The sequence below is a fragment of the Bemisia tabaci genome, chromosome 5, assembly GCF_918797505.1.
Source record: "Bemisia tabaci chromosome 5, PGI_BMITA_v3".
Taxonomy (NCBI): Eukaryota; Metazoa; Arthropoda; class Insecta; order Hemiptera; family Aleyrodidae; genus Bemisia; species Bemisia tabaci.
The window spans coordinates 14,017,316-14,044,979 of record NC_092797.1 but is presented as its reverse complement, the minus strand read 5'-3'; the positions used below and the strand labels follow the sequence as shown (position 1 = coordinate 14,044,979).

Genomic DNA, 27,664 nt, shown 5'->3' with positions numbered 1-27,664 from the left:
GGCAAAGTTAAAGTGAAAGAGACTTCTCCAGAAAAAGGAGTTGTATTCACGGAGCAGCAATCAAATTGCTATAAAATTACCATCGTACGAGTGATTTCACCTGATTTTATCGCAATTTTGTCCTGTGGATAAAATCTCTGTTGAACCGCGATTTCATCTCAATTTATCAGAATTCTTCGTTGAAAATCGGCTTGGATTAAAAGGACCGTGTTGAACAGAAAGGAACCAAGCCGTATCAGCTATTGCCAAACATAATTGGGCAATTTAATTTACACGTGAAAACGGTTGTGCGGATTTTTGTGCAAATTTCAGTGAATTTTCTGCTGCAAATCCCTCAAAATTTTCAAAGGAATCCGCACAAACCTTTTCTTGTAACAAATTAAATTGCGCGATTAAATTTAGCGATATTTGGTGTGGCTTAGTTCCTTTCTGCTCAACGCAGTCTAAATATAAGTAATCGCAAGGAATCACAATTTTTCGAGGATATCCTTCATTCCTTCATCTCACTAGGGAAAAAACACATTGGATCTAGAGTCCAGACTCTTGAAAACATTGACATGAAAAAATACTCTTGATTCAATCAGATTTTTGCTTAAATCAAAAGGAAATCCGCTCAAATTAAGAGACTTGGTTCTTGATTTAAGCAAAAATCCGATTAAATCAGGAGTATTTTTTCTTGTCGATGTTTTCAAGTGTCTGGACTCTAGATCCAATGTGTTTTTTTTCCAGTGCGTGTTTTTTTTCAAAAAAAAAGACGCATTTATTGAATTTAGGACGTACATTGTAATTCCCCAAAACTAAGAATATTATTCTTCGTAGCAATTATATAAACTAAAAGAGAACCATTAAAACCTAATTTCGTGACAATACTCATTGTGTGTTTTACAAACCCTCACGGTTGTAGTGCGGAGGCGATGCCGCCAGGCGCCGTAGCGGGCGGCGCGCTGAGGTAATGGTAGGCGCCGGCGTCAGAACTACCCTGAGGCCGCGTCGGTCGTGGCCGCACCCCTTCGGGATTCCTCCTCGGACTTCCCTGCGGCAGGTTCACGGTATCCACCCCCACACCACCGGGACTTCCACTTCCGCGGACACCGGCGCTCAAGTACTGCCTACGGATCAAATCCGAAAACCGCGGACTCAAATCCACCAACATAGGGATCGGCATAATGGTCAGCGGCACGATCCGAGCCCCGGTGCCCGGCACAAGCATAGGGGGGCTACCGGCTAATTTGGCTCGAGGGAGTGTCTTACGCGTGGTTTTGAAATCCACGGGGATGATGAAGGACAAGACAACCGGGGTGGTTAATGGCGCCCCTGTATTGCCATCTAGCTCCTCTCTCAGTGCCTTGCCGGCGGTTTCGTTGGCGACTGTCATCAAGTAGACCTCGTTCACCTCGAATCGTGACAGGCTGCCGGCGGCTAGAGGCACCTCGGCTTCCGTTATGACTTTCTTGACGTACTTCGGGGGGACGGTGACGTGCGGGGTGCGGAAGAAGTAGAGTGTGACGTCCGTGTCCGGGAAGTTGTGGTCCTTGACGATCCGCATGGCCTCCTCGTAGCTGGCCTGCCGGGCGTCCGTGGCCGGCGGCGTCTCGGGGTCGAGCGTGGGAGGATGTTGCGGATCCATTTGTGGCGAAGAGTTAGGTATGAGGGGTTGTTGGATGTCTATGGCTGGTGGAGAGTTTGCCATAAGGGGCTGTTGGATGTCTATGACCGGCGGAGAGTTTGCCATGAAGAGATGTGGAGCACTCATATCCAGTCCGGAGTTGGGCATGAGGGGCTGTCGTTCATCCATGCCCGGCGGAGAGTTTTGCTTGGAAGGCTGTTGGACATCCATATCCGGTGCAGCATCGGGCATAAGGGGTTGTCGGACATTGATGCCCGGCAGAGAGGTGGACATGAAGGGCTGTCGACCATCCACGCCCGGCGGAGAGTTTGGCATAGAAGACTGTTGGGCATCCATATCCGGTGCAGCATTGGGCATAAGGGGTTGTCGGACATTGATGCCCGGCAGAGAGGTGGACATGAAGGGCTGTCGGCCATCCATGCCCGGCGGAGAGTTTGGCATGGAAGGCTGTTGGGCATCCATATTTGGTGCAGCATCGGGCATGAGGGGTTGTCGGGCATCCATGCCCGGCGCAGAATTAGACACGAAGGGTTGTCGAACATCTATTCCCGGTGCAAAATTGGACATTGAGGGCTGTTGGGCGTACATGCCCGGCGGAGAGTTAGACATGAAGGGCTGTTGAGCATCCATATCGGGTGGGGAATTTTGCATGAAAATTTGCCGTGCATGGACGCCCGGCATGGAGTTTGGCATGAGGAGCTGGAGCAAGTTCTGCGATGTGACGTTGGATGCAGCCATTTCCGTCAGGAGAGTCTTGAAGAACCTGGGCCATTCGGCGTCGATTTCGTGTTTCGGGGTGCTGGTTAAGGGCTTATTGGCGTGGAAATCAACAGGAAGAAACAGGGCGATGACCATGGGGTCGTCTTTGGGGTCCACGTGTCCGGAGGTATCGATCTCGCGGAGAGCTGTTTTGTTGACGAAGGAGAAGACGACAGCTTTCTTGGCGACGAATTTGCCTCGGTCTGCGTGGTTCTTGTTCAAGTGGAGGACGTCTTTCACGACCGGGAAGGGGATCTCGAGATCGTCGAGGTTGAGGAAGAGCATCGACATGGGTGTTTCCGATTCCTCGGAGATGCTGAGGCTTCGCCGGTCGTTGCAATCTTCACCGTCGACGCAGGGTGTCGTGTGCATTTTCGGAGAGGATTCTGTATCGTGTAATTTCAGGATGTCCTCGCTGCTGAGACTGTTCGAGAGCGCGCGACTGTATTTCAGCCATTTTTCGTGGTTGCCTAGGACACATAAAAAGTAAAAAAGTATCAGTATATGGTCATACTGTCGTGCTAAGGAAAAACACCGTACAGACATTCGGGAGTTGTCAAATTACCCGGAACCTAAATGTTTATTTTTGAAGGAAGTTATGAATATTTTTCCTTGTACTTTACGGACATTATAGATCAAATTACGAGCGAAATAATTAGAAAAATCGGAAGAGAAATATACACATATTTTCCTGAATTTTTGCGATTTTTCAAAGGAAACTTGGCAACATTTGAATACTCATACGGCGTTTTCCCCTTGCACGACAGCTTAGACACACATTCGCACAAATATTGCCGTGCTGTGGCTGTCGGAGAGGACGGTGAATGCAAACATTCTGTTGTTGGAAAGATGAACCTAGTGATTTCAGAGCGGAAAATTTTATCGGATAAAATTCCCTTTAAAAAAAAAAAAAAAAAAAAAAAAAAAAAAAGAATAATATACCTGTTCAAATGATGAAAATCTTTGAATATTGATTTATTATATGTTTCGCAATACAGCTGTATGTACCGAGGGTCGTATTACGCATGATCGCAGGGTTTAATTAGACGGAAATCACATAAATTTCTACGCAATCACTGCTCTGGATAGACTTTCGTTTTTCTCCGATATAATGCATTTATTATTTTAGCGAAACCCGTTGAATTTGTATTTTTATATTCTTCAAATAATTATTAAAACATACAGTTTAAGCATCAATGAAGACATGAAGAGAAAAATAGAGAAAAACCAAGAAGGAAAATAAAAAAATAAGCTTTGATGTGATACAATGGTTCCTTTTGTCATCAAAATATGCAAGTTTCAAAGACGCAAAATATCTTGCTTAGCCTACCCAGTGAAATGAGGGCGATATACATTAGGTATTGCAGAAACGAGATCCCTTAATAGTTCCTCAGCACAGTTCTCATTCATCTAGGACTTCAGTGGATATTAAAAAGGATTCCTTGCCAACAGCCTGTTTTGAATTAGTTTTTAAACATAGGCGTAGCTAGGGGGGTCCTGGGGGGCCTGGCCCCCCAGAAATCTCGTGCCCCCCCCCCCCAGAAAAACGGGATCCTCCATTCCTCACCCACCCTCCGCTCTCTTCACCACGAATGGTGGTCCCATGGCCCCGCCAGAAAAATTTCCTAGCTACGCCACTGTATTTTAAAGCCCTTACCTGCACATTATTAAAGGGGCTTTGAGTACAATGTGCATAAGTGCAGTTTTTGAAAAAATTGAGATATTAATGATTTCAAGTAAAACTAGTATCAATGCATATTCTGCAAAGAATTTGATCCGGAATTCAAATTTTTAAGCATCAAAAAGTCAGTTTGAACATTCTTTCCGCAGTAAGGACTCCTTTAATTCCGAAACTTCACACGCGTATTTCTCGAAATAGCAAAGACTGCACTTATACGCCTTATCCTCCAAGCCCCTCAATTATTCTCCTCTGATCGAACCATAAAGGCAAAAAGCACGCAATGGACAACATTTCTGATTGGGGGGGGGGGGGGGGTTGCCAAAAACTGGTCATCAAAGGCACCAAAGTATCTCCCTCTCTCTGACTGGGAAATTAAAAAGCATGGCTGTGTGCGATGGACGCACAGCTGATAGACTCACCGTAGTCTCCCGCCGTGGACTCAAAAGCTGCAGAGCCGCAGGTGAGAGAAAAGAGAACGAATACGGCGAACTTGGCGGAATCCATTTCGGAATTGAGAATCGCAATTTTTCCGCGATGGGGTGTCTGTCCAGAATGCCCCACGGCAAGGCGCTCCGGCCGGCTGGGACAGTAATTAGGCTGCCCAATAGACACCGACCGTCATCCACCACCCCGATAAATTTTCCGCCTAATCACCCGCCAAATTAATAGCTCCAAAATTTATCTCTTCGTCACCACTGACGGTGAGGTTATCTGAGTTGTGCGAATTTTCCCATTGGTGTCACTAGAGTACCTGTACATATACGGGAGAGTATTGCCATCTATGTACCGCTCTCTGATTGGTTCATGAGTTTTAGGCTATCATGGAGCTCCAAAGTTGGCCCAATGTAAATAGACCCAACCCATAGGAACACGCAAAATAGCCTCAGAAGTCAATTGAGCAATCTGAGGGAACGGGTTATTTATGATGATTTTTGATACTTATGTGTACAATATATGGCAATGAAAAGTGAAATTGTTAGGAATTTTCTCATTTTCAGCTTTCCCGACTTTAATCCTGAAATTTTTGTTCTATATACCTCGAGAATGCTATTCAGCCTTGCTAAGGAAGAACACCGTCTGAGCCTTCAGGCGTTGCCAAATTTCCTTCGAGAAATCAAGAATTCGTGGGAAAAGTTATCAATAATTTTCTTCCAATTTATCAGAAAATTTTGATCGTAATTTGGTCTAAAGTGTCTGAAAATTTCAATGAAAAATATTCATAAGTTTCTTCAAAAATAAATATTTTCCGAGAGGCAATTTGGCAAGATTCGAATGCTCATACGGCGTTTTTCCTTAGCACGGCAGTATTCTCGGGAACAGGAACGGAATTCCCGGTGGCTCATTCAATATGCGAATGAATACTTTCTACGTGTTGGTATATTCCTCTGTAAAAGTTTCCGGGAGAATACAGAAATTTCTGGGAAGAGGAAGATTCCCTACTCAACGCCGACGCAGTCCCATGGTCTCTTCAGCCCAATAAAAAAAATCAAATTATAGAATGCAAATACAGCCTCACCTACGGGATCTACGGTGCCATCAGGAGCAAAGTCATAGATTAATTTTTTGATTGCCTGTAAGTACATCGATCCACTTACTCCTTAAACTTATAAGTATAGTCCCTGAGAGACTTGAAAATCTCCTTGAAGGTCGTACGGTAGAATTAGGTAATTAAGGGAAGCAGCGATTAATGCCCAAGCATCCAAAATGTCTCGAGGCAAGCAGAAAATGATGGGAATTAGGCATCCGATGGCGGGCGTTTACCCCATATACTCTCGGCGCTGTTAATTAAATTCTGACAAAATCAAGAATGGTAGGAAGGTTTTAAAACTGATAGGTACGTATAAAAATATTGGTTGGGTTCAGGAGCAGCGGCGGGGAGGGGGTGGAGTGGAAAACGCAGCAAGCGCTCAGTAGTTCAATTTATGCTTCACATGGATATACTCGTAAATGGACCGTTTTCTGCAGAAAGGAACCAAGCCACATCAGCTATTACCAAATTTAACCGGGCTATTTAATTTTTTTACAAGAGAAAGTTTATGCGGATTCCTTTGAGAATTTTGAGGAATTAGCTTCGTGCTATGCAGAAAATTCACCGAAATTTGCACAAAAAATCCGCACAACCGTTTTTATGTAAACATTGAATTTCCCGATAATATTTGGCGGTAGCTGATGTGGCCTTGCATGTGGCCTTGCAGTGGCATTGTTGGCTGTGTTTCTTTCTACTCATCGTGGTCCAAATGGTCCACTGTAAACAGAGGTGTTTAGATATCTTTTACTTTATCTATATAGGGTTAGGTTCATAAATGGACGTATTTATGCTAAAAGGAGATATGTGCAAGTGGAAAGATGGGGTGTGCTCGTTAGTTGGGTCATAAGAAACAATGTAAAAGTGGATATAGCTCCTTTTGAGAAAATTGAGAAGCGGGATTTTCTATTAAATCAAAAGGAGCTAAACGGCAAAATATGCTAACTCATGAGCCGCGGGCATGGCAAGAGAGCCTTGTGCACAGGGCTCACGAGTTACAGCGCCCCGACGACCATCTCCCCGTCGTTAGAGTGCGCACTCATTGCCGCTGACGTCACTGGCGCACAATATTCCCCATTCATTCTTATGGCCCGACCACTAACGAGCACACCCCATCTTTCCACTTGCACATATCTCCTTTTCGCATAAATACGTCCAAATAAAGCAAGGTTAGAGGTTCATTTTTTCATTTTTATTTTTCCCCTACATTCTTGCATATTTTTCCATCCACGCAAAATGAATCAAAAGAAATCATTCATAAAAACACGGAATAATTTTTGAAATTGGAAATAATCATCTCCTTCTAGACATTTTAAACAAGTCGTTTTCCTCGCGTTTTGGACTTGTTGTTTTTCTTTAAGCACTGATTTTTTATTCCGATGTGCGCCGGGTACTGAGGACGGTGAGTCGAGAATAAGGGTGGAAGGGGGCGGTACTGCCAAAGGCGCCGTCAGTTGGTGGGAACAGTCGAACCATGCTTCTGTTTTGGACTGGAGTCAGTGCCCCCCCCCCCCCCCCCCCCCCCGGGGCATCTGATTACGGAGAGCCTGGAGTAATGATAATGATTATAATCTCACTGACGCAAATCTCTTTTGCCTCCCTCGCATAGCTGCTGGTGAGTTAGTGCGCAAGCATCGTAACATATAACCATGAATGTAATATTAGTGAGCGGCGAACGATAAGCATCGGTAACTTTACTGCTGAGGCTCCTGCGCCGCACGGTTGCGGTGAAGTCAAATATAAAATTGAGGAGTTAAATATTTGGGCGTTTGTTGAGAAAAGAGTCAGAAGTACGTGCAATAAGAATAATGCATGAATAAAATGTCGCAACGCAATATATGACTTGAAGGTGGGCGGAGGGTACATATGGACCGAGTTCATCAGAGAGGAACCAACCCACATTTTAGGAAACATTGAGTGAAGAATGTTTTTGAGTTCCTCTAGTTGTATATTTTTTTTCTGCCAAAAACTCAAAGTCGGAAAAAATGATTAGTTCGTGAAAAGAGGGGTTAAAGTTTATTTTTGACATTGAGTCTTATGGAGGAATACGAGTAAAACTTCAAACCTCTGTTTTCCCAGTTTCAACTTGATGTGGTTTGGTTCCTTTCTGATAAACTCAGTCCATATATGAATACCACATCGGACTGCTTTAAATTTCCAGTACTTGGCTCGCTCCAAAGAGATAATTCGACCCAGCTTGGAATTTCTAATGATAGTCGTCAAAAGGAGAATTCTTTGTTAAGACACAATTCTCGCTAAAATGAGAATTTTTAGACGTGCGCCCCCCGCAGCGCTTAGGAAACCTCTAGATAGGTTTTATTTTTTCCCCAAAATGGTTATTGAATTGAACACTCAACCTTAACTTTTCTCGAATTTCAAAAATAAGAGACACCTCGGCCGTGTTGCTCACGTAGTTCTTTAAGCATCGCTACAAATAAGACAAACGGAGACTAGCACAATTTGGATTATGGATGCAGAGCACGGGAAAGGACGCGCGCTGGCGACGGCGCAGAGATACAACTATTCGTGCTTGATGGATGTCCGTGCAGCATCTGCAAAATTGAAGGCGCGATGGCGCGAGGCGGTAATTCGCAATCGCAATGCTCCGCTCTCTGTTGCCAAAAGAGGTATTGCCCAGATACGGAAGAAAAGAAGAGGTCGAATTACGTCTCTCCTATCTTCGGCTTTGTTGACTCGCGATTTTTTCTTTTTTTTCAATTCGATGTCTGGATCTTTTTTTAGGGTGTACTTGTAGATCTATGTCTGAATGTCGTGTGTATCGGCACCATCGCTCCCTCAGGCGAGATATGCGGGTCAATTTGACCCAGCCTGGGATCTCTGGGGGTGGTTGTCAAAAAAAAAAAAAAATAATTCCTGACACTCAATTTTTTTATTTACTTATTTGATGTATTATATTATTTTCATTTGATTTTTTTTTTACGATGTATTTGAGGACCAATATAAAGCTCGTATGAACATTTATATATTTGCTCCCCTAACTTTTCTCTCATGTTTAACATGGCACCGAAACACTGAACTCAGATACATGTTACGACTCATTTATAAAACAATTTACTTGAAAGTAGGGTAACCTAGAATTAAAGCGGGCACTTGCATAGCCAAAAAAGGATTATCCGCTTGTCTATATCGTCCAAAATTACGTGTGTTTAAATAGGCGCTACCGTTGCTTTAAGTCTGCTTTTTCCTGAATTTTAGTCATTTTTTGAAAGTTTTATTAGTGTAATTACTATTTTTATGCTATGATCTTTGGATTTTCAAAGTTTCGGCTATAATATATTGGTAGGTTTTCGAGAAATGTTCCTGTGAAATACGCTGACTTTAAATCGCGTGACCAATCAGAAAGTGAATAGTCCATTATTTGGTTGGTAGATCGCCTCTCTGCGTAGTGCTAGTACTCGCTTTGATTCTACCCTACTTGAAAGGAGAAGAGCGTCATTTTGAATTTTACCGCCATTTTTACTCAACGCTGATGGCCGTAGCGCAGCGCCACCGTCCAACGCTCATCGCGCAGCAACGTTGCGCTTGGAGGTTATGTTTACAGAAAGCAGATACAGAAAGTTCGCTACCGGAAGAAACTTTACCAGCAAATAATTATAATTTAGCAAATTGGTTCTATTTTTAATGTTTTTAAAATATTCAGTGAAGTTACAGCTCTTATAAAGTGACGATTCAACATGGATGATGAAGCAGAAACTTACAAGCTTTGGAGAATTAGGAAAACAGTCATGCAGGTAAGAGATGCAGAGACTTCATAGATTTAGAACGAGTTAATCTAAATTTATTTTTATTTCACAGTGCGTACACTGTCTAATGGATGACAAATCTTTGATCAATCTTGAATCTTTCAAAGTTTTCATGAAACACAAGAAAAGTGCGCTAAGTGTGAACAGTGCGAGACGTTACAGTTGCTTCTGATTGATCGCTAAGTAAGTCTTGTTTTTAGCTCCGCTCAAAGTTGTTTATTAAGCTTTGATAAAGTGTTGGTAAGAAGCCTTTAGCAGCCTGATTGTTGAAATTTTGTGTTCGGCTGGTCGACATAGATGACATAGGTTACAAGGCAAAGTGTGATTGGTCGGCTATGTCTTATCGCTGCTTTATTATGCGTTTGTCAGGTGGAATGGAAGACATACTGTTGGAAACTTAAGAGGTGCCGTTAGCTTGTCGTGAGTTCAATCCAACAAAGCAGCGATAAGACATAGCCGACCAATCATGCTCCGCCTTTTAACCTATGTCAACCTGACAAACATAAAATTTCAACCATCAGGCTGCTGTAATGGAATGAGGAGTAAGTCATGATGTGATGTTTTTCAATAACTCTTCTTTGTAGTTAAATCGTCTAAACTTATCTTGCTTTATCATAGTTGAGACCTAGGCCATCTGTTCCTCACACTTCAGTATTTATTAAGTATTCTGCAGTCTGTTCTGCCTTTTTAATCCACACAGGACTATAGCAAGCCTTCTTTCATCTATTAAACTTTTCCCCCCCTTATTTCAGCTTTGCCACGATCGAGGTTATCTAGTAACACAGGATGAATTGGATCAAACGTTGGACCAATTTCGAGAACAGTTTGGCGATAAACCTAGGTGAGCAATATTTTCAGTTCTTAGCCAGTTTTCATCAAGTTCATGCAATTTTTATACATGATATGAGCTTAAGTAAGTAAATTAATCTCCATAATCAGCCGCAGAAATCAGCTGATGCAGCAAAGATATCAATGGCTAAACTCTTAAGCTGCATACCTAATTCTAGATCGGAGTTTCAAATTTTGGCTCTGACTATGTATTTCATTCATTAAATAGAAACAAAGCAACTATATTGTTTGATATTTTTGATGAATATTCCTTAGGCTGGGATGAAAAATCGTAGAAGTTATCAAGAAAGTATTTTGATGAGTTTACTGCTAGAAAAATAAGAAGATAATTATAATAAAATAAGATGATGATAATAAGATGATTTTCTGATGGGAGACCTGGAATGTGGTAAGCCAAAATGTGCGTTTCCCTAGTCCAGCCATCAAGGTGGTGGTTCATGATGTTTTATTCAAAGATTTTATTTCTCCATCGCCTCATTAAGAACCCCAGTAAGTATCGAAGGAAACAGAAAAAGTTCAACGATTTTCCAGGCAGTTTGCAACTTCACCTCTTTTCAAGAAGTTGGTTCACATTGCGACATGCTGTTGACTGATTTTCAAATAGGAAAAGAGAAAAAACTAGACAGTCAAAAATATTTGAAGAGTCTATTACTTTACCTAGCAATTATCCTCGGTTGATTGTCAATGTGATAGGTTTATTAGTACAATGTAATTTGTATGTGAAAATTGGTTTAGAATGTCATGCCATTTCTTCTTTTCATAATACTGTATTTATTCTTTTTTCTCACAGTGAGAAAAGGCCCTCTCGTGGAGATTTAATTGTGTTAGTAGCCCACAATGATGATCCCACAGGTAAGTTTGATTCGTAACAAATTTCTTTGTGTGTATTCAACTCATCGGTAACAGCATCAGCCATTAGTGTCCGACACGTGAATTTCAAGCAAATTCAATGGAAAAACTGTCTGTTCATAAATGACAGTCAGCCCTTACATCACTGGGCGTCTCATAATTATATTTTTTAGTCCTAGTTCATACAGTCAATGTGCTTTCTCATTTAATAAAAAAAATGAGCTGAAACGTGATTTGAGCACTCATTAGCTCCTGGTGGATGCAAGGGTGCAAAGCCAACTTGCTACAGTATTAGAATGGCAAGTGTTTTCGGAAAATCAGGCCGAAATTTGCGTATTTTTTGTAAAATCGCAGAAAATTTGTGTGTGTTTTTGCAAAATTGCAGCAACTTGTACTAAAGGAACAATGAAGGTTATAGCTTTGGACATTTGGGGGAAAGGGATTCTTAAAATGAAAAGACCCATTTGCAAAATGGGAAGGCTAAGAACTTTCTGCATCCCCGAGTGCTAATGTCTATCTTTCCTCCCCTGCACCACATTTATTTTTATGCAATTATTCGTAAGCATACTTGTCATCAATCTGTAATTTTGCATTCAAATGGATAACATAATCACACATTTTTCTTGACCTGTTGAATTCATGGCGCAACTCAGAAATCATTCCCAAGTAGCAGCTATGAAGCCTTAGATAAAGCGCGGAAGGAAGGGAAAGGCAAGGAGAGTAATTTTCATAAGGCATAGCAGTTCACAGCTACAATTAGTCTAATTTTTTTAACTGTATCATTTTTTTATTTTTTTCCTAGATCAAATGTTCGTGTTTTTCCCAGAAGAGCCAAAAATTGGTATCAAAACAATCAAAACTTACTGCCAGCGTATGCAAGAAGAGAATATTCATCGGGCCATTATTGTGGTTCAAGCTGGTATGACTCCTTCGGCAAAACAAGTACGTAATATATTTTAATACTGTGAAAACTAATTTCTTTTTTGTTTGTCAACTAAGAAAAGAACCTTTATTCAGTCTTACAATCCATCGAAATTGTTTAAATATCTGTCCATGAAAAAATACTTTTTCAACTGTGAAAAATAGATGTTTTTAATAATTTTATGATGGGTAAATGAACCACTAAGCCAAATATGAATGGAAAAAAGAAGGAAATTTGGTGACCAGTCCTTCATGAAGAATGAACCTAATTGAGGCACTGGATGAGAAAAGGGCACTTTTCGATTGCAGTGCTTCAGAATCTATGTTGCGAATTAATCCCTTGGAGAAGAATTCAATGGGTGATATTTCCAGAATACTTTCCATAGCATATTGTAGAGTCATCTTTATATTCAGTAAAATTTTCAGCAATATGGATGCATTCACTTTGCGTACAATGAATGAAATACTAGATAATATTCTGAAACACTGCAACCGAGAAATGCCCTTTTCGCATCCAGTGCCTCAATTTCAAAGCCAGTAATCTTCATTTTTTTGTCTGAAGATGTAATAATCAATTTAATTTATAATGAAAAGAGCAAGAATGCTTTCATGTTCAAGTACAAGTATTCTATTGTGGAATTCAACTTATTTTTCCAGAGCAATGAAGAGTGTCAATTTTGGATCAAAACGTCTTACGCATTCTTCATTCTTGTTCAATCTAGTGGACAAGATAAGAAATAAAATGTTTTAACATAATAAATGAAAAAAACAAGTTTATAAAGTCTCAGTTTTTGGTCTATTTGCACACATGTTAACAACTTGTCTTTTTTCCCCAGTCTTTAGTTGATATGGCGCCCAAGTATATTTTAGAGCACTTTTTGGAATCAGAGCTCCTGATCAACATCACAGAGCATGAATTAGTACCTGAGCACGTTGTCCTGACTCCTGAAGAAAAACAAGAACTTCTCTCCAGATAGTATCCTTTTGATTACTCTGATGAAACCTTTATCTTTACCTTTTCTTGCAGCATTTATAGGCTTGTGGTATCTGTCAAAAACTTTAATTTTTAATAGGTTAATTACGCTAGACCCAGGATTGAATTTTTCAAGGGTATAGGCAAAAAATAACAAGATCCATTTGGAATACTCAGTATTTATGTGCAAAATTAATGGAGAATTTGCCTTCTAAAATCATGATTTATGATGTCATCCATAGCGATTCTTCCACCTTGGATTCGTCAATCAGTGATGCACACCTTTGCACAGGTTGCTTGACTTAATACAGGGATGAAACAGTGGTACTCACTACCACAGTGGATGATGTGAGTTGCATTTTGCAAAAAGGAACCAAAAACATTCCAATGTTGCAAGGATTGTGCAACTCACATTCCTCGCCAAAAATTACTGTGATCAATGATGTGCAAAAAATGAAATTTACAAAGATAATTGTCGTCTTGAATTCATAGTTTTTTGGGAGTAAAGATAAATATTGTTTAGATGATCAGTCTATATTTGCAAGGTAAAAAAAGTTGCACAATCTTAGTGACATTAGAATGCCCTTGGTTCCACTTTGCAAAATTCAATCCATATCATACTCCATCTTTTTTGAAGGTCGACTCCTCTATTAATAATGGATAGTGGAATTTGGCGTTTGCTGTTTGGAAAAATTTTATTACCATCTGCTATTCTATAATCTGAAATCATCAACACTTGATCCTGTGACCAGTGCATTCGACCTATTATCAAAACTTATTTGCTTCATCTAAATCTAGGTAAACCTGCCCTCTAACTTTCGCAGAAGTGGTCTGACAAAATGAGCAGTCGGTCTTATTTACAAACTGGTTTTAGCTTAGTTCAAACCTATTTGACTAAGTAAAATGAAAGGTTATCCTTTGACCATAATTGATCTTTGCAGAAGTAATTTGTTGGAAGTTGACTTGTCTAAATGAAGTGATATGAAGTTTTAAAAATTGATGTTTGTAAGAATCGATATAGTTGAAATTTTCCTCAACGAATATTTCAGTAAACTGAAAGAAAACCAGCTCATGAGGATTCAAGCAGGGGATCCTGTTTCTAGGTATTTTGGTCTCAAACGTGGACAGGTAAGTTATTCATTTTTTTTGAGAGTCTGTAACAAAGACATAAAGACGGAGGGCTAAAAGCAAAAAATGAAGCTTCTTTTCAACCACCTCTACGATTGGCTAGAGGATTGGCGGCGAAATCGGGACAAGTTTGAAATTCAAATGTAGGGCGGGAACTAAATAAAATTGCGGAAACAAAGTATTTTAGGTTGATTTTTGCCCGAATTCAGATACAAACTCATATTTTTTTAACTCTAGGTTAGTTTCCGTCCGTCGTCGACCGATTAATTTCATTTGGGAGTGACGTTGATCTAGAACTGTAACGGCCTGTTTGAACCTGCAGAACCACCATGAGCAGAAGAAAAACTAACTTTATCTGAGATTACTGCCTGTTACCGAGCAAAAGTAGGTGTATTATGTTAGGACGCAGACCGAACTTTCTTAGTATATTCGTTTTAGGAATTTAAAATACGTTTCAAAGAAGAAATGTGCAAAAATCAAGAGGACAAGTTCAAATCAAATTTCCGTTTGCCGCCATGGATTCCCGCGCTCATTTACACACTCACACAAGCGCGCAGCGCCGAACCTAGCTTCACTTTTTCCCCGTGCTTTTAGGTACGAGCGCTCCGTCTTTATGTCTTTGGTCTGTAACAAGTCTAATCTCATATTCTAACTTTAGTAAATATTGATTGAAATCAAGGATCATGAAATCATAATTGGACCACATGTTATAATAATAAGAAACATGTCACAACTATGTCTGACTCATTTCAGAAACAACGAATGTGCCATTCGTCTCCCTATGCATATAGGTTCTTCTATGGATGAGCAAGAAATAGTAAGCTCTATTGGACCATTAGACAAGAAGCAGATCCAAGCATTAACCACCGCTTTCATGATCAAAATACTTTTTCTTGACTCTGAATTTTTGCTGGGAGAAAATGTACGACTGGCTAAATTCAAAACTACCCCCAATTCTTTTTTCTCCAAAATGCAATTCGGTGCATTTCAGTTAATGTCAGTCTAAACGATCCCCTAAGGAACGCATATTGCATCTGAACTTTACATTGCCCATGCGCAGTATAGGGTCGCTTGAAAACACTTCCACAAGAATGGACCCTCTATGATTCCGTATTTCAGAAATGAAACCATAAGATAAAGACACAGTGTTCTAACGGAAGTTGAAGCTTCTTTTCAAAGCTGATTTCAGCGAAAAATTGTTGCCAAGTTCACTTTTTTCAGTCCAAAAAAGTAATTTTGTCAAAAAAGCAGAACATGAGAGGAGGTCAAGGACGAGACTGCAGTTGGGCTAATTTTGATGAAATCCTTGCATTTTGTCTGTTTTCAAATAGCAAATTTTAAAAGCTATGTTCCTCGTGCCATGCACAATCCAAATTAGTTTTACTTTACAAACATATTTTATATTTTTGGATATGTTTTTGCATGAGCTGTTATATTTTCCGATTTGCTTTTTTTCTGCCCCACCAGGTTGTGAAGATTATTAGATCCTCAGAAACAGCTGGACGGTACATCTCTTATAGGCTTGTGTGCTGATTTTGCTTCTTTGAAGAAAGGACCCTTCCATATTTTTGTAAATATTTGTGAATAATTATTTTACTTGTGATACCAATAAAAGATTTTTTTCTGCATTTCTTACTGGATATGTCCTTTTTTCAACCAATTTTTTTCATGAAAATCGGATTATGCTCTTAATACTTCATTTTTCTTTGTCTTTAAATAATAGCTGTGCTAAATTGAGTGCTAGGTGCTGGAGGGAAGCTTCTTGGTCACAAATAATGGGTGATTTTTCTGGAGTTCATCGATAGAATATTGTTAAATCATAAAGAATATTCAGTAAGTTTCAACAAAATGCACGCATTTGCTCTCCTAAGAATGAATGAAATGCTAGCGGAGGAATTTGAATACCACACTCCAGAAGTGTTTCTCCTGCACCCAGCACTCAAATTGGTTTTAATTTGATTCAATGATTGAGAGCCACCGATATGTACACATTAAATGGTTTATTTACTTAATATCACATGTTTATGATCCGTTTGAAAACAAATACATGAAGTTACACATGGATAGTGTGATTTTTAATGCAATCACATCACAAATGATTTTGAGGAAAAAAATGATAACAAATGTTTTAGAAATAAGGGAAAAAATAATGATAACAATTATTTGAATAAAATTGTTAGATAAAATGATAAAATACAATTAAAACATCATTAAGCAGTAAATAAAAGATCTTGCTAACAAAGAAGTAGGTGCAAAAAACTGAGATTCTGAAGAATTCAGAAAGGCATTTTTTAAGTAAAAATAATTATCAAAGCATTTTCCGATGATTGGGACTTCCGGCTTTACACTTGTATTGCATCTCTTCATAGCTCTTTTTCATGCATGGAAATACGACTGGAACTATGAAACTGGACATGGAATCATGAAAGTATAAATTTTAAAAAAAGAGTCTTCCTGCTTACGGTCTCATTTTTTTTTGCTCTCCCCCACTATTCCAGGTATTAGTATCGGCTTACGTTCACCCCACCCATCTAAACTCTCTAATTTTTTCCAACATCAATAGTAATTTCAGACATTATCGATCAAGAAATTATAGCAGATTTGACCCATTTACAATTTCTTGAAATTTTTTTTAGCTTAGAATCCACGCCAAATAAGTTTATGCACTTATAGACAGCAACAGACAATCCGCTATCTTGATTCTTGCATTTACTTTCAATGCTGAACTGACTTCAGACAATCTTTTATGGCAGTCTAAAAGTGCTAAAACTTATTAGGCATGGACTCTATTAAGATTGCAAAAAAATAAGCGATTTAATTTTTTAAGAAGAGCCTGGATCATTTTTCTCTATGAGAAGAATTTCCTGTGAAAATTACAAGTAATAAAGTTGTCTCGTTTTCCTCCTAAACCAAAGTGGGAGGGGAACTATTGAAATACTGCAATGGAGATACAAGGTCTCCAAGTTGAGATATCAAATTTTTTCTTCAAAAACTTTAGTTGAGGGGATCTCAGCAAAATCCCAAAAAGTCAAAAATTAATTTTTCCTTTGTGAACTTTGGCTGTGCTACAGTAAAAATTTAGGAAGAATACTTAGATTAACGATTAAAACTTTCGCTAACCAATAGAGGTTACGACAGGTTGTAACCCTGAAATTGTATAAAAAACAAGTGTAAAAATACAGAACAGAAACATGATAAAATCTTGGAAGAACTAGCAATCTCAGCATAAATATATGAGATGGCTTCTTAATGGAAGGTGCATTAAAATATAGGCAGCATTTATGTGAAGGAACCAAGTTCTTTTGCTCATGTCCGAGTGTATAGGTAAACGATGCCATCGATCTTTCTAAGTATATGGGGGCATTGATGAACAACTCCACTTAATTGGTTCCTTTTCCATAGATGCCAGCCATATGAAAGGAAGTGAAAAATATTCATTAAAGAAAAACAAATGAGTAAAATAAAATTTTAAAACCTAATTTTAACTCTGCATAAGTACATCGAGTGAGTGTTTCACAAATTGGAGGAATAAGCGAAACAGCAGATTCTAATACTTAATTATGTGAGTTCTACGTTAGATTCGGTATTTTTGATGAATGTTGAATTCAATGATGATTGGTTCTTGCCTACCTTTGTAAAAAGGGTCATGTTTGGACTCACAGTTTCACGTTTGGAGTTTTGTACTTTAAATGGAATGACATACTAAGAAACTGAGACAAGGTTCATTTCGTGGTTTTTTCACCGATCAGCAAATCAGCACTTAGAAATCCATTGGCCATTGTTTCATAACAGAGTTGCCTCACATCAGTTTTAAGGAGAAGAATAAACGTTAGTCATTTTACAACAAAAAATAAATAGGCATGACCGTCCAAACAAAATATGAACACTATAATGAAAGTAAGAAACATGTGTCTTGCTTCGCAACTATACAAATTTCTTTCCAGATTTAATTTTTTCTTTAAGAAACACCAACATTTTGTTCCAGAAAATTAATTGATTTTTCTTCATATTGTACAAAATAGTCTAAGGAAATTTTTAACCGTGACTTTCACTCCGTAGCCTTGAAAAGAATAATATGACAACAGCCATTTTAAGGCATTACATCTGAAGTTAGTGTTTTTTACTTTCACCTTCGATGAGTTTTAGCCAATCAGACACTATGTTATTCATTGGATTTTCTGAAACCTGATGACTCCTGCTGACCAGTGAGAAAAAACCTTCTCCTAGGCTTCTTTCCCTCATACTTTTCTCTACGGCTGGGTTTTATTTCAAAAGACTTCGGAGGTAGCATTCAATTACTTTCCTAAATCCACGGTGTCTACAGCTTTTTATAAAAAAACTTTCCTATTTTTCTCAGCTAAAATAACAAAAATTTCCTGATAATTTAATTGATGATCTACGAACATGTGAGAGAAAGGAACAACTTCTACCGATAATTTTACATTCAACTTTGAAGTTCTCAATCCAAAATCTTTGTTCTCTTAGGTGAGGAGCACCAAGATCATGAAAAATTGAGAAAGGGAAAAAATCCCAGTCTTCTACATTAAATCCCCAAAAATTTTCAGTAAAAACTGTTATGTCAGTTTTCTGGCTGGACAGACATCCTGAACCTCTTTTGACTGACGATCATCTAACTGTTATTCATGGGCAGTAGTTCGAGTTAAAAATACAAACGAACCATGTGAGAGCTTAAATACATGGTGGTATGGATATTAATACAAAAGGATACAAAATAGCATACAAATTAGAAAGAAATACGATGTGAATGAACAATTACGAAAATATTCGCTGATTCCGTGTAAAAAAAGTTGACCTGAAATTTTGACGTTCCAGTGAAAAAAAAAAGAATAAAAAATGCATACAAAGAAAAAGTAGACAGGATTGAGAGCAGTATAAAACACAAGGAAAAAAGGTAACAAATAGTAGAATAAATTTTCACTTTGAAGTAACAAAAAATAGGTTGATTTGGATTAATGTTTTTGGAGTTATAAACAAGGAGTGAGAGGGAGAAATTTCAAGTTGATTTTAAATGCATAGCGAGTGAAAAATTCAACAATAAATAGAGCATGAGCTTACGTTTTACTCTGGAAAAGCTTAAACTGTACAAATACTCTCGTTTACTTCACCGATCGGGACATTTCATCTTGGACCAATATAAGCTGAGCTTCAGGCAAAAATTGTTCCCAACATTTCATGACCTGTAAAAAAAATTGAATGATCAGTTATATGCAAACTGAAGACTAAAGTTAAGAAACAATGGAGAGCGGAGAACTCTTGACTGCATGACTGGCAGCAGCCTGATTGTTGAAATTTTTTGTTTGTCGGGACGACAAAGATGACATAGGTTAAAAGGCGGAGCGTGATTGGTCGGCTATGTCTTATCGCTGCTTTGTCGTGCCTTTGTCAGGTGGAATGGACGACATACTGTCGGAGACTTAAGAGGTCCCGTTAGCTTGTCGAGAGGTCAACCCGACATAGACACGACAAAGCAGCGATAAGACATAGCCGACCAATCACGCTCCTCCTTTTAACCTATGTCATCTTTGTCGTTCCGACAAACAAAAAATTTCAACAATCAGGCTGCAAGTCGCATGAAAACGGATTTTGAAAATGGGAAGGCTGTGAAATGCAGTTTCGAAAATGGGATGTGTAAAAATGAAAATAGGAGTAAGTATCGCAGGAAAATTGCCTCAATCGAGACTAACAAACAATTTATTTGGATAAGGATTTGATACGTAGTGAAGAGCAAGCTGAGGTTTTTTTTTCTTCTTCTAAAAAACTGTCAATTTTCACACTTTATAGATCTCTTTGCTTCCCTGTCCTTGCTTTTCATGTAATATTTCTACCGATTCTTCTTGTTTTGGGAAGGGCAATCAGACCACTGAGCAAAATTTGTACTCAGGGCGATGAATCAAAATAATACTTTTACTCTTGCTGGGTAATTTGAGCCATACAAGGACAGCTTTTAAGAAATAAAGAGAGTGGGTAGGTGGGTGATAACTTGAAAATAATGGTCATCAAGAGATTATCACCTGCTGAGAAATCATGGAAGTCACCCTAGACAATTTCTAAAAATAACTAAAACAAATTATAAATACTTTAGAAGGAAGAGAGCTTTTAGTAAATATAGTGCGATACAAAAATAATACTCACATTCTGTTGATGATCTAACATAGATTCTAGATACTTGATAATAGTCTCTTTGAAGTCTTTAACTCGATTTACATCAAACTGCTCCAGTTCTTCACGAATCATTTTAGAGATACTGTTGAATTCTTCTTGACACCTTTCTACTTTGGCCTCCCACTGTAAAGAGAGAAAAAAGAGAATGATCATGATTTTTTGACTTTGTACATTGCAAAATACATAGTATAAACTGACCAATACATGATAACTGGCCTGCATTTAGCAGCAAAGTACCAATATTTTTGGGACCCCCAGAGGGGTCTTCTTTGTTACCTAAAAGTGAGTAGAATTTTTTCGAGAGGTCGATTTATTATTCAGCTCACTGGCTAACTTACAAGAGGAGCTTAAATCTACTGTCTCTTTTCAGCTGAACACAGTCTAAGATATGATCTATTGTGAGGTAATTTTATAAATACAAGCTGGTATTTGAAACATTCGACGTTCTGTTGAGGATTGCTCTTCACTTTGAGGTGAATGGAGTAAATGTAGAGGAGAGCTGAGTGATGAGGAGCGTTATCTGAAACAGACATGCTTGAGTCATCTGTCCCATGGGACAAATCCCATGATAAGCGTCTATAACATGATAGACACGGCAGCCTAGTGAAATATGAATTCACAGTACTTTCCAATACTGTGAATGAGGTGGTAAGGAGATCCTGTTCTCTGCCACTTATTACAAAAAAAAAAAAAAAAAAAAAAAAAAAAAAAATTGTCAACCCATTTCTTTGGAGAATTTTTGAACAAATAAAATGAGAAATATTATTACCTCAGCAACTTCTTGATTAGCAGTGCTACTTTTGTCAGTTCGCATATTCAGTTCCATTTTCACTTTCTGTTCCCGTTTCTTGTTTAGCATTAATTGCGAGTGTTGCCACGTCTGGTAAACCTTGACCCTTTCATGGAAAACATCCTAGGGAAGAAAATCATTCGTTATTATTTAGATAAAAGTCTTAGTGGTCAAAAAAATTAAAAGCGGGGAAAAAATTAGGGGTGAGAATTATCTGTGTTTGCATCTTTAAACGAAAACAATTCAACAGCTTTTAAAAGGTTTTAATTTCTACAAATGAGTCCGAAAAGTCCTTCCATTTGCAGTGTTTCAGAATTTCTTTTCAGGATTTTTTCTTTTTAGGAAAAGCAAAGTCATATTAAAAAAAATCAATTTTTTCACTTTGAGTTTTTACGGTTTCTTAGTGGAGGAACTTCCTGAAATTAACGTAAAACGTATTTACAACAATTAAAGTTAACAAAAGTAAAACATGATTTAAGAAATATAAGAGGGCTTACTCTGATGGCTCCAACAAGAGCTATGTAGTCTTTTAACAATTCACAAAATATTGAGAAATCTGCATTGGCTTGTTCATTGTGGAGAGCTTCAATCTGTAAGATAAGAAATAAAAATTACATAATTTGAAAATTTTGGTATGAAAAACGGGTATTTAGGATGAGAAGGCTAAGGTACTTCTGGATCTAGGAACTTCCCATCTAGCAATTTTGAAAAAAGTTTTACATAATTTATTTTGCAAAAAAAAGGGTACTCTCTCGCATTAAGTGTTCAGCTCCACAACATGAGTTTAATTGATCAGTCAGAAAAATGGCACTGATATGAGGAGATATTTTGAAACCATAGTAAAAAAATGGAATACCTTTTCTTCCGTCTCAGCAAGCTGGGAGAGAGCTCGACTTAGGCTGGTATGTTCTTCGCAGTTACTTAGCATTGCAGCACTTTTGGCAAAAGAGGCAATGAACACAGCAAGATCCTTTCGATGCATTACTAATGTTTCAACACTGAGGTGCAAATTTCGCAAGTTACAATCGAGTTGCTCTATGTACTGAGTTTTTTCTTCAAACCACTGGAAAACAAAAAGCAATTAATTACATAAGATACTGATTCTGAAGTTGAAAAATATATTTCTTCATTTGTGATGTTGCAACCTTTCTACAATTTTGTAGCGCAGGGAATATTACAGTTTTTAATTGGTAGAACTTTGCATGATTTTTCTTTGACATTAAAAATATATTCTCTGGAACTTTATGAGAAAATAGAAAGAGCTCCTTTCAGAAAAAAGAACAAGCAATTGATGGAGCTAAGGGTCAAAAGGTTAAAAACACAATTTGAAGGAGATTGCACATTGCTTTCGATCACCCCCCTCGAGTGCTTCAATACGCAAACTCATATTGGTGAAGAAGAAAAACAACTTTCAGCTGAAATGGCTCACAGAATATGCACAGCTGTATTTTTGGCTTGGTAAATTTAGATAGGGAATGAATTTGACACACCGCAAACATTTCTCTTTAGGGCTGTTGGTGAGTTGATGTCTTCAGGTGGTATTTTGCCTGTTGATAAGACCCATGATACATAATTTATGTGAAGAGCAAAAACTAACTTAATATTTGTGATGATACAAATATTTGCTCTTTTCGTTTGTACAATACAACTTCCAGTTTTATCTCCGTTCATTTTCAAGCCCCAATTCATCACTGCGTTCTTGGCTTGAAAAAAGCTGAAGTTATTATCAATCAAGCTGAGTCGAGAAGTTGCTCAAGCCACAATGCACCTTTGTATTGAGTCAAGTTGGTAGGACCTGGCTTAATTTGACTCAAAATTTGAGTACTTGCACAGCCCTAGATAAAATGACTGGTGAAAAAATAAAACAGAAAACATACCGGATCACTTTCATCCATTTTATATGTCATTTTGTTGACAGTTTCTCCTACTTTGTTAAAAAGACGCATTACACCAGCTCCACTAAGCACGGACGTATTATGAGCTTTCGGCAATTCATGGTCTGAAAAAAAAGAGATAGAAATATGTAATACAATAGAAATAAAATAATATCAGTTTAAGTAAAGTAAACGTCAGTCAACTAAAGTAAGCGGTCAATTTTTTTTTCTCTTTTTGATTTCTGTCTCCTTTCTTTACTATTCACATTTCTTTTCTTTTTTGGCTCATCATTCTGAGAAAGTGCGGGTGATTGAAAATATTGTTATACCGGTATTATGTCAAAACAAACAAAAAAACTAGTTGACATTTAGGGTTTTCAACACTCCTGTGTTTGAGAACTACAACGATTTTAAACTTTATACTATATAAAATGAAATATTGTATACTACTGTATAAAATATTTAGTAACTATCACAAGATATTTCTTGATTTTATATGACATCTGAAGATGTTAAATCATTATTATTTGAGGGAAGACTTAGACCATAGAGAGCAAAGAATCAGCGCAATGATTGTGCCAAGTTTGAATCAGATGAGAGCATAGGATACAAGGTCGAATATCAATGACCAAACCAGAAAAATATACTTCTGGACTGGAATGCCTTATAATATTTGATCTGGATTCATCTTTGCAATAGAAAGCTGACTTACATTTTAGGATGGAATTTTTAAAGAAGATTTAAAGATAATTTAGGGAAAATCCTGGAAAAATTCTTGAGTTAAAAAGGTTAATTTTCCTGTATTAAAAACGAGTAGCAAAAGATCTGTCACATTACCAGCAGAAACATGCATATTTGATAGTTGGACTATTCACTTTTAATTTTAATCCTAAGGGCAGATTGAATGAGTAGTTTTTAGAGAGGCTTTACCTGCTTCCAGAAATTCTCTAAAATCAGGATCGATTCTTAGGACAGGATGAAGGGCAGTTCGTTTCAGATAGCGTTCTAAAGATGCTCTTCGTCTTTCGACGAACTCAGATGATGAGTTCTGTTCTGGCTGTGCTGATGATGACATCTTAATCTTTGTCATTCCTGAAAATTCAGTGAAAAAATAGGTTTATTAGATTTATTCGAGAGGAAACCATTATAGGAAGTTATACGGAGACCACTAAGCTAAGAGCTTGACGAGGGCATGCAATCTTAGACTTTCTTCCGAGAGAATTTCTCTTACTTTAAAAAACTCATTTGAAAATGATACATCTTTTTCAACATTTCCGAGACCATTAAATGACTACTGCTTAGAGGAGGAAGAGGAGGAGGAGGAGGGCAACTGCCTCCTCCCTTAATCATTCCCTATTTCTAAGAAATTAATTGCTTTCTTTCTGAAAAAAATAATTTTGCATTAAAGACAGTTTCACTTAAATAGTTTACCTATGACGCTTTTTTCTGGGGCAGGTGGAATGATACGGCCAGCTCGCAGATACTTAGACACAAGTTTGTCATGAACCCCTAAGAAATCACTAAATCTTCTTCTGACACTGAAACTACGTGCTTTGAATAACTTGATATTGGTTCTGGTGTTGATCTGGAACTCTACGTATGATCCCATTCCATCACCTTTCCTACTGGGCTCAGTGACACTAATATCAATGTACTGGTCCTCTTCTGCTTCCTGAAAAAGATAAATGGGAAATTTTTAATTTCTAAAATATTCATGGGAAAAGACAGAGGACACATTCAAAAGAAAGGCATCAAATCAAAGGAAGTCTCCTTGTACAATTGACCAATGTTCGCTAAATAAGTAAATAAGCCTTTGCTGCTGGCTACACCAATACTTGGTAATCCAAAAAGGTTTGCTTGTTGCGACAGGTTACTGTACAGAAAATGTTAGCCCCAAAAACTCTGAGTCCCATAGGAAGATCTCAAAGTCAGAGAGGAATAATTATTTCTACCTATTATAATTTTTTTTACAAGATTCATTTTAAAAAATCTATGACAATGGAAAGGCTGGTTCATTTCAGTGTAGAAATTATAGATTCATGAGCAAAGAAAAAAAGAAGAATAAAATCATTATTTAAAAAAAATTGGAGGAAAATGGAGTTTACCAAATGAGGATGCTGAGAGCTTTTCGTATTCTTGAAAATTAAAAGGAAGAAAATTTCAACCATTAGGAAAAATCCTGGAGTGGAGTATTTTATCAACTTAGGTTTATAATTTATCTTTAATTGGGCTGCAGCTCTAAGCCATACTATTTAACACAATTTAAAAGTCAAAAGCCCAGTCTAGATGGTCCAGCCTTTAACAAACTTTAGCAAAATTTGTTTACCAAAACAGATCCACCCCATTCAGGTATAAAGAAAATGTAAGTATACTCATCAGCGCCATCCCGAAACAACTGTGCATAGACAAATTGACTCGGGCTGCTAGTTTCATTTGCATGGTTTGATGAACTATTAAACCAGAAAGTTTGGCTGTCTGAACCAAGCCTAAAAACTACCAGGAAAACTTGTTGAAATCGTGTAGAGGAGCTACTTATAGAGTTCTATTTCCAGCTTCAAGAAATAAGTTTGAATGAGCTTTTAGAGCACAAAAAATCTTAATTGAGGAGGAAAGGTTTAATGTCGGAAATAAAAAATTGGACTTACGTCAAAGGAATGTAAACTCTTTTTTGGTGCCTGGGGGCTCTGAACTCCAATACTTGGCGATCCATTTTCGTACGGTGTTGATGGTAAGGTTGCAGGAGCCTGTCACAGAGCAAAAAGGTATTAATTAAATAATATTTGGCTAAGAATAACTCAATCACGCTGTAGATTTTGGGAGAAAGATTTCTGTAATTCAAATAAAATGGCGGGAAAATAGAGTTGTAGTTTGAACATTCTAAAGTATTTTCCAGAAAAAGGGTGTTATTCAAAAAAAGTTGGGTTCATTGCAAATTATTTTGAAAATTCAAATCACCATAATTTCAAGGTATTCATGGTTTCAGGCCTTATCATGCAGAAGTTCTGACAAACATGTTCAGTATCTAGCAAGAAAATTAGTTGAAAAATTGCAGATAATGAATTTGGAGGTAAACCCTTCCTTTCAGAAAGGGTAGTGTTAGCCAGCTTCTGAGGAAGAATCATTTTAAGAAAAAAGTAGAACGACGTTCTCATTCTTAGTTCCACAGAAACTTCATATAGTATTTTTTGGTTATAAACTAGGACTTACTCCTACTTTTAATGAAACAATAAAAAATAATACTTAAACAAACCTGATTATTTGGTAACATTGGTTCAGCTTGCGATGTTTTCATCGAGTCCTGTGACAAAAACAAAAGAGCATCAGACAGGGAGGTCATTTGACTAAGTGCAGTTGGCAGCTCTAGCAAAAAATGATTAGGAAAGAAGCTACGAAAGAAGAGTCTGTTCAAAAAAGTAAAGTCAAAGAGTCCAGTCTAAGATTAAAATAGAATTCAGATTCTTAAACAAATAAACTAAACTCGGCACTCTCAAAGGCACAATTATATTTCATATGCACCTGGTTGAGTGAATCACTTACGTACTCCAGATAAGTTCCTGCCAAACAAAAAAATAGATAAAGCTCAAACTTAAACTAGAAGATAAAGACATTACTTCGAAGGGGCGTAGCTAGGTTTGATGTTAACTGGTTCGTTTGTTCTGACATTAAGTAGGCTGAATTTGAACCATGTTGGCATTACTTAGGGGATAACTTAGCCAATAAAGGAAATAATTAATGCTACACTATAAAGCAGAGGTTGGTAGTAGCAGTCAAAATAAAATTAGAGGTATTTTGACTGATTGCCTTGGGTGAATCTATATTTGCTGGTGGGCCCATTCGGCACGATTTGCACCGCGTACATCTCCTCTGCATTTTACAAATGAAAGAGGCGGCAGATGAATTAAAGCAGAGAAAATGTTGCCGGTGGATTACTTCCCCACTTACTGCCTATTCTTGAAAGACACCAAATTGAGAACTCAAAATGAAGATGATTCTTGACTAGAGCTGATAAGGGCTATCAGGGATGGTTGTTTGCAGAGCGCCAGCACTGAGGGCACTTCAACTGAGTGGCAAACATTAAAGGTTCTAATAAGCCTACCTGACAAGAGGCAGAGAGGAATGAAGGGAAGCGACTGATCTAGGAATGAGTGATAAGAAACTAATGCTCACCCCAATAGCTGAAGTATACAAGTCATAATCATCATCATCAGCTTGATCGAATGGGTCAGAAGTTATTGGATCGACTTCACTTGAACTCATATTGATGGGAAATTAGCTGGCACTAGATAAAAAGTTCTGAGGAATCAATTCTGATAACCGAAAGAAAAGGTTTCAAAAATAATGATTGAGATTGAGAATAAAGTCAAATTGCCAATTGGTGCTGTTGGCTGTTGATAATCTACGGTTCTACTAGATGGAAAAGAGGTGGTGGTGGCTCCAAGGTCACGGGAGGCTGAGTATCAAGTTGGCCAAATCACCAACCAATACAAGTTAGAAGTTACTTTCGAATTGTACCATTGGCGTCAAAATCTCGCAAAAAAAATGTAAGGTTCCTAGAAATTGATTTAAAAAGTTTGATAACGCGGCAAGAAAGGGTTTATCATTGCAATTTTATAAATTTTATTTGTTAAATTACGATAAGTGATAAGATAAAGTTAGTGATAAGGAAATGAGGTTGCATCGGGAATTTCCATTATTATATGACGTCAAATGGATCCGGAACTGTGATTGGCGCTTACTAATG

At 37.9% G+C, this 27,664-nt stretch overlaps 3 protein-coding genes across 5 annotated transcripts; 1 reads left to right on the top strand and 2 right to left on the bottom strand.

Annotated features, from left to right (window-relative positions):
- Window positions 1-782: 782 nt before the first annotated feature.
- LOC109042121 (uncharacterized) lies at window positions 783-4,911 on the bottom strand. The gene is made up of 2 exons (XM_019058687.2): window positions 4,487-4,911; window positions 783-2,856 (listed from the first exon to the last, which is right to left on the bottom strand). The coding sequence occupies exons 1-2, from the start codon at window positions 4,569-4,571 to the stop codon at window positions 893-895; spliced, it is 2,049 nt and encodes a 682-aa protein (XP_018914232.2). The 5' UTR covers window positions 4,572-4,911; the 3' UTR covers window positions 783-892.
- A 4,229-nt stretch (window positions 4,912-9,140) lies between these two features.
- Polr2E (DNA-directed RNA polymerases I, II, and III subunit Rpb5) lies at window positions 9,141-15,704 on the top strand. Its single transcript, XM_019058718.2, has 7 exons — window positions 9,141-9,344; window positions 10,109-10,197; window positions 10,996-11,057; window positions 11,857-11,996; window positions 12,812-12,951; window positions 13,998-14,076; window positions 15,544-15,704. The coding sequence occupies exons 1-7, from the start codon at window positions 9,288-9,290 to the stop codon at window positions 15,607-15,609; spliced, it is 633 nt and encodes a 210-aa protein (XP_018914263.1). The 5' UTR covers window positions 9,141-9,287; the 3' UTR covers window positions 15,610-15,704.
- A 357-nt stretch (window positions 15,705-16,061) lies between these two features.
- Snx1 (sorting nexin 1) lies at window positions 16,062-27,440 on the bottom strand. Of its 3 annotated transcripts, none has more exons than XM_019058713.2 (11): window positions 27,091-27,440; window positions 26,174-26,221; window positions 25,569-25,667; window positions 24,355-24,595; window positions 23,854-24,015; window positions 22,927-23,048; window positions 21,906-22,112; window positions 21,547-21,639; window positions 21,029-21,172; window positions 20,230-20,382; window positions 16,062-19,274 (listed from the first exon to the last, which is right to left on the bottom strand). In XM_019058713.2, the coding sequence occupies exons 1-11, from the start codon at window positions 27,178-27,180 to the stop codon at window positions 19,194-19,196; spliced, it is 1,440 nt and encodes a 479-aa protein (XP_018914258.1). In that variant the 5' UTR covers window positions 27,181-27,440; the 3' UTR covers window positions 16,062-19,193. The 3 variants fall into 3 exon arrangements, with proteins under 3 accessions (XP_018914258.1, XP_018914260.1, XP_018914259.2); XM_019058715.2 differs by lacking the exon at window positions 27,091-27,440 and adding an exon at window positions 26,866-26,975; XM_019058714.2 differs by lacking the exon at window positions 27,091-27,440 and adding an exon at window positions 26,725-26,772.
- Window positions 27,441-27,664: the final 224 nt, after the last annotated feature.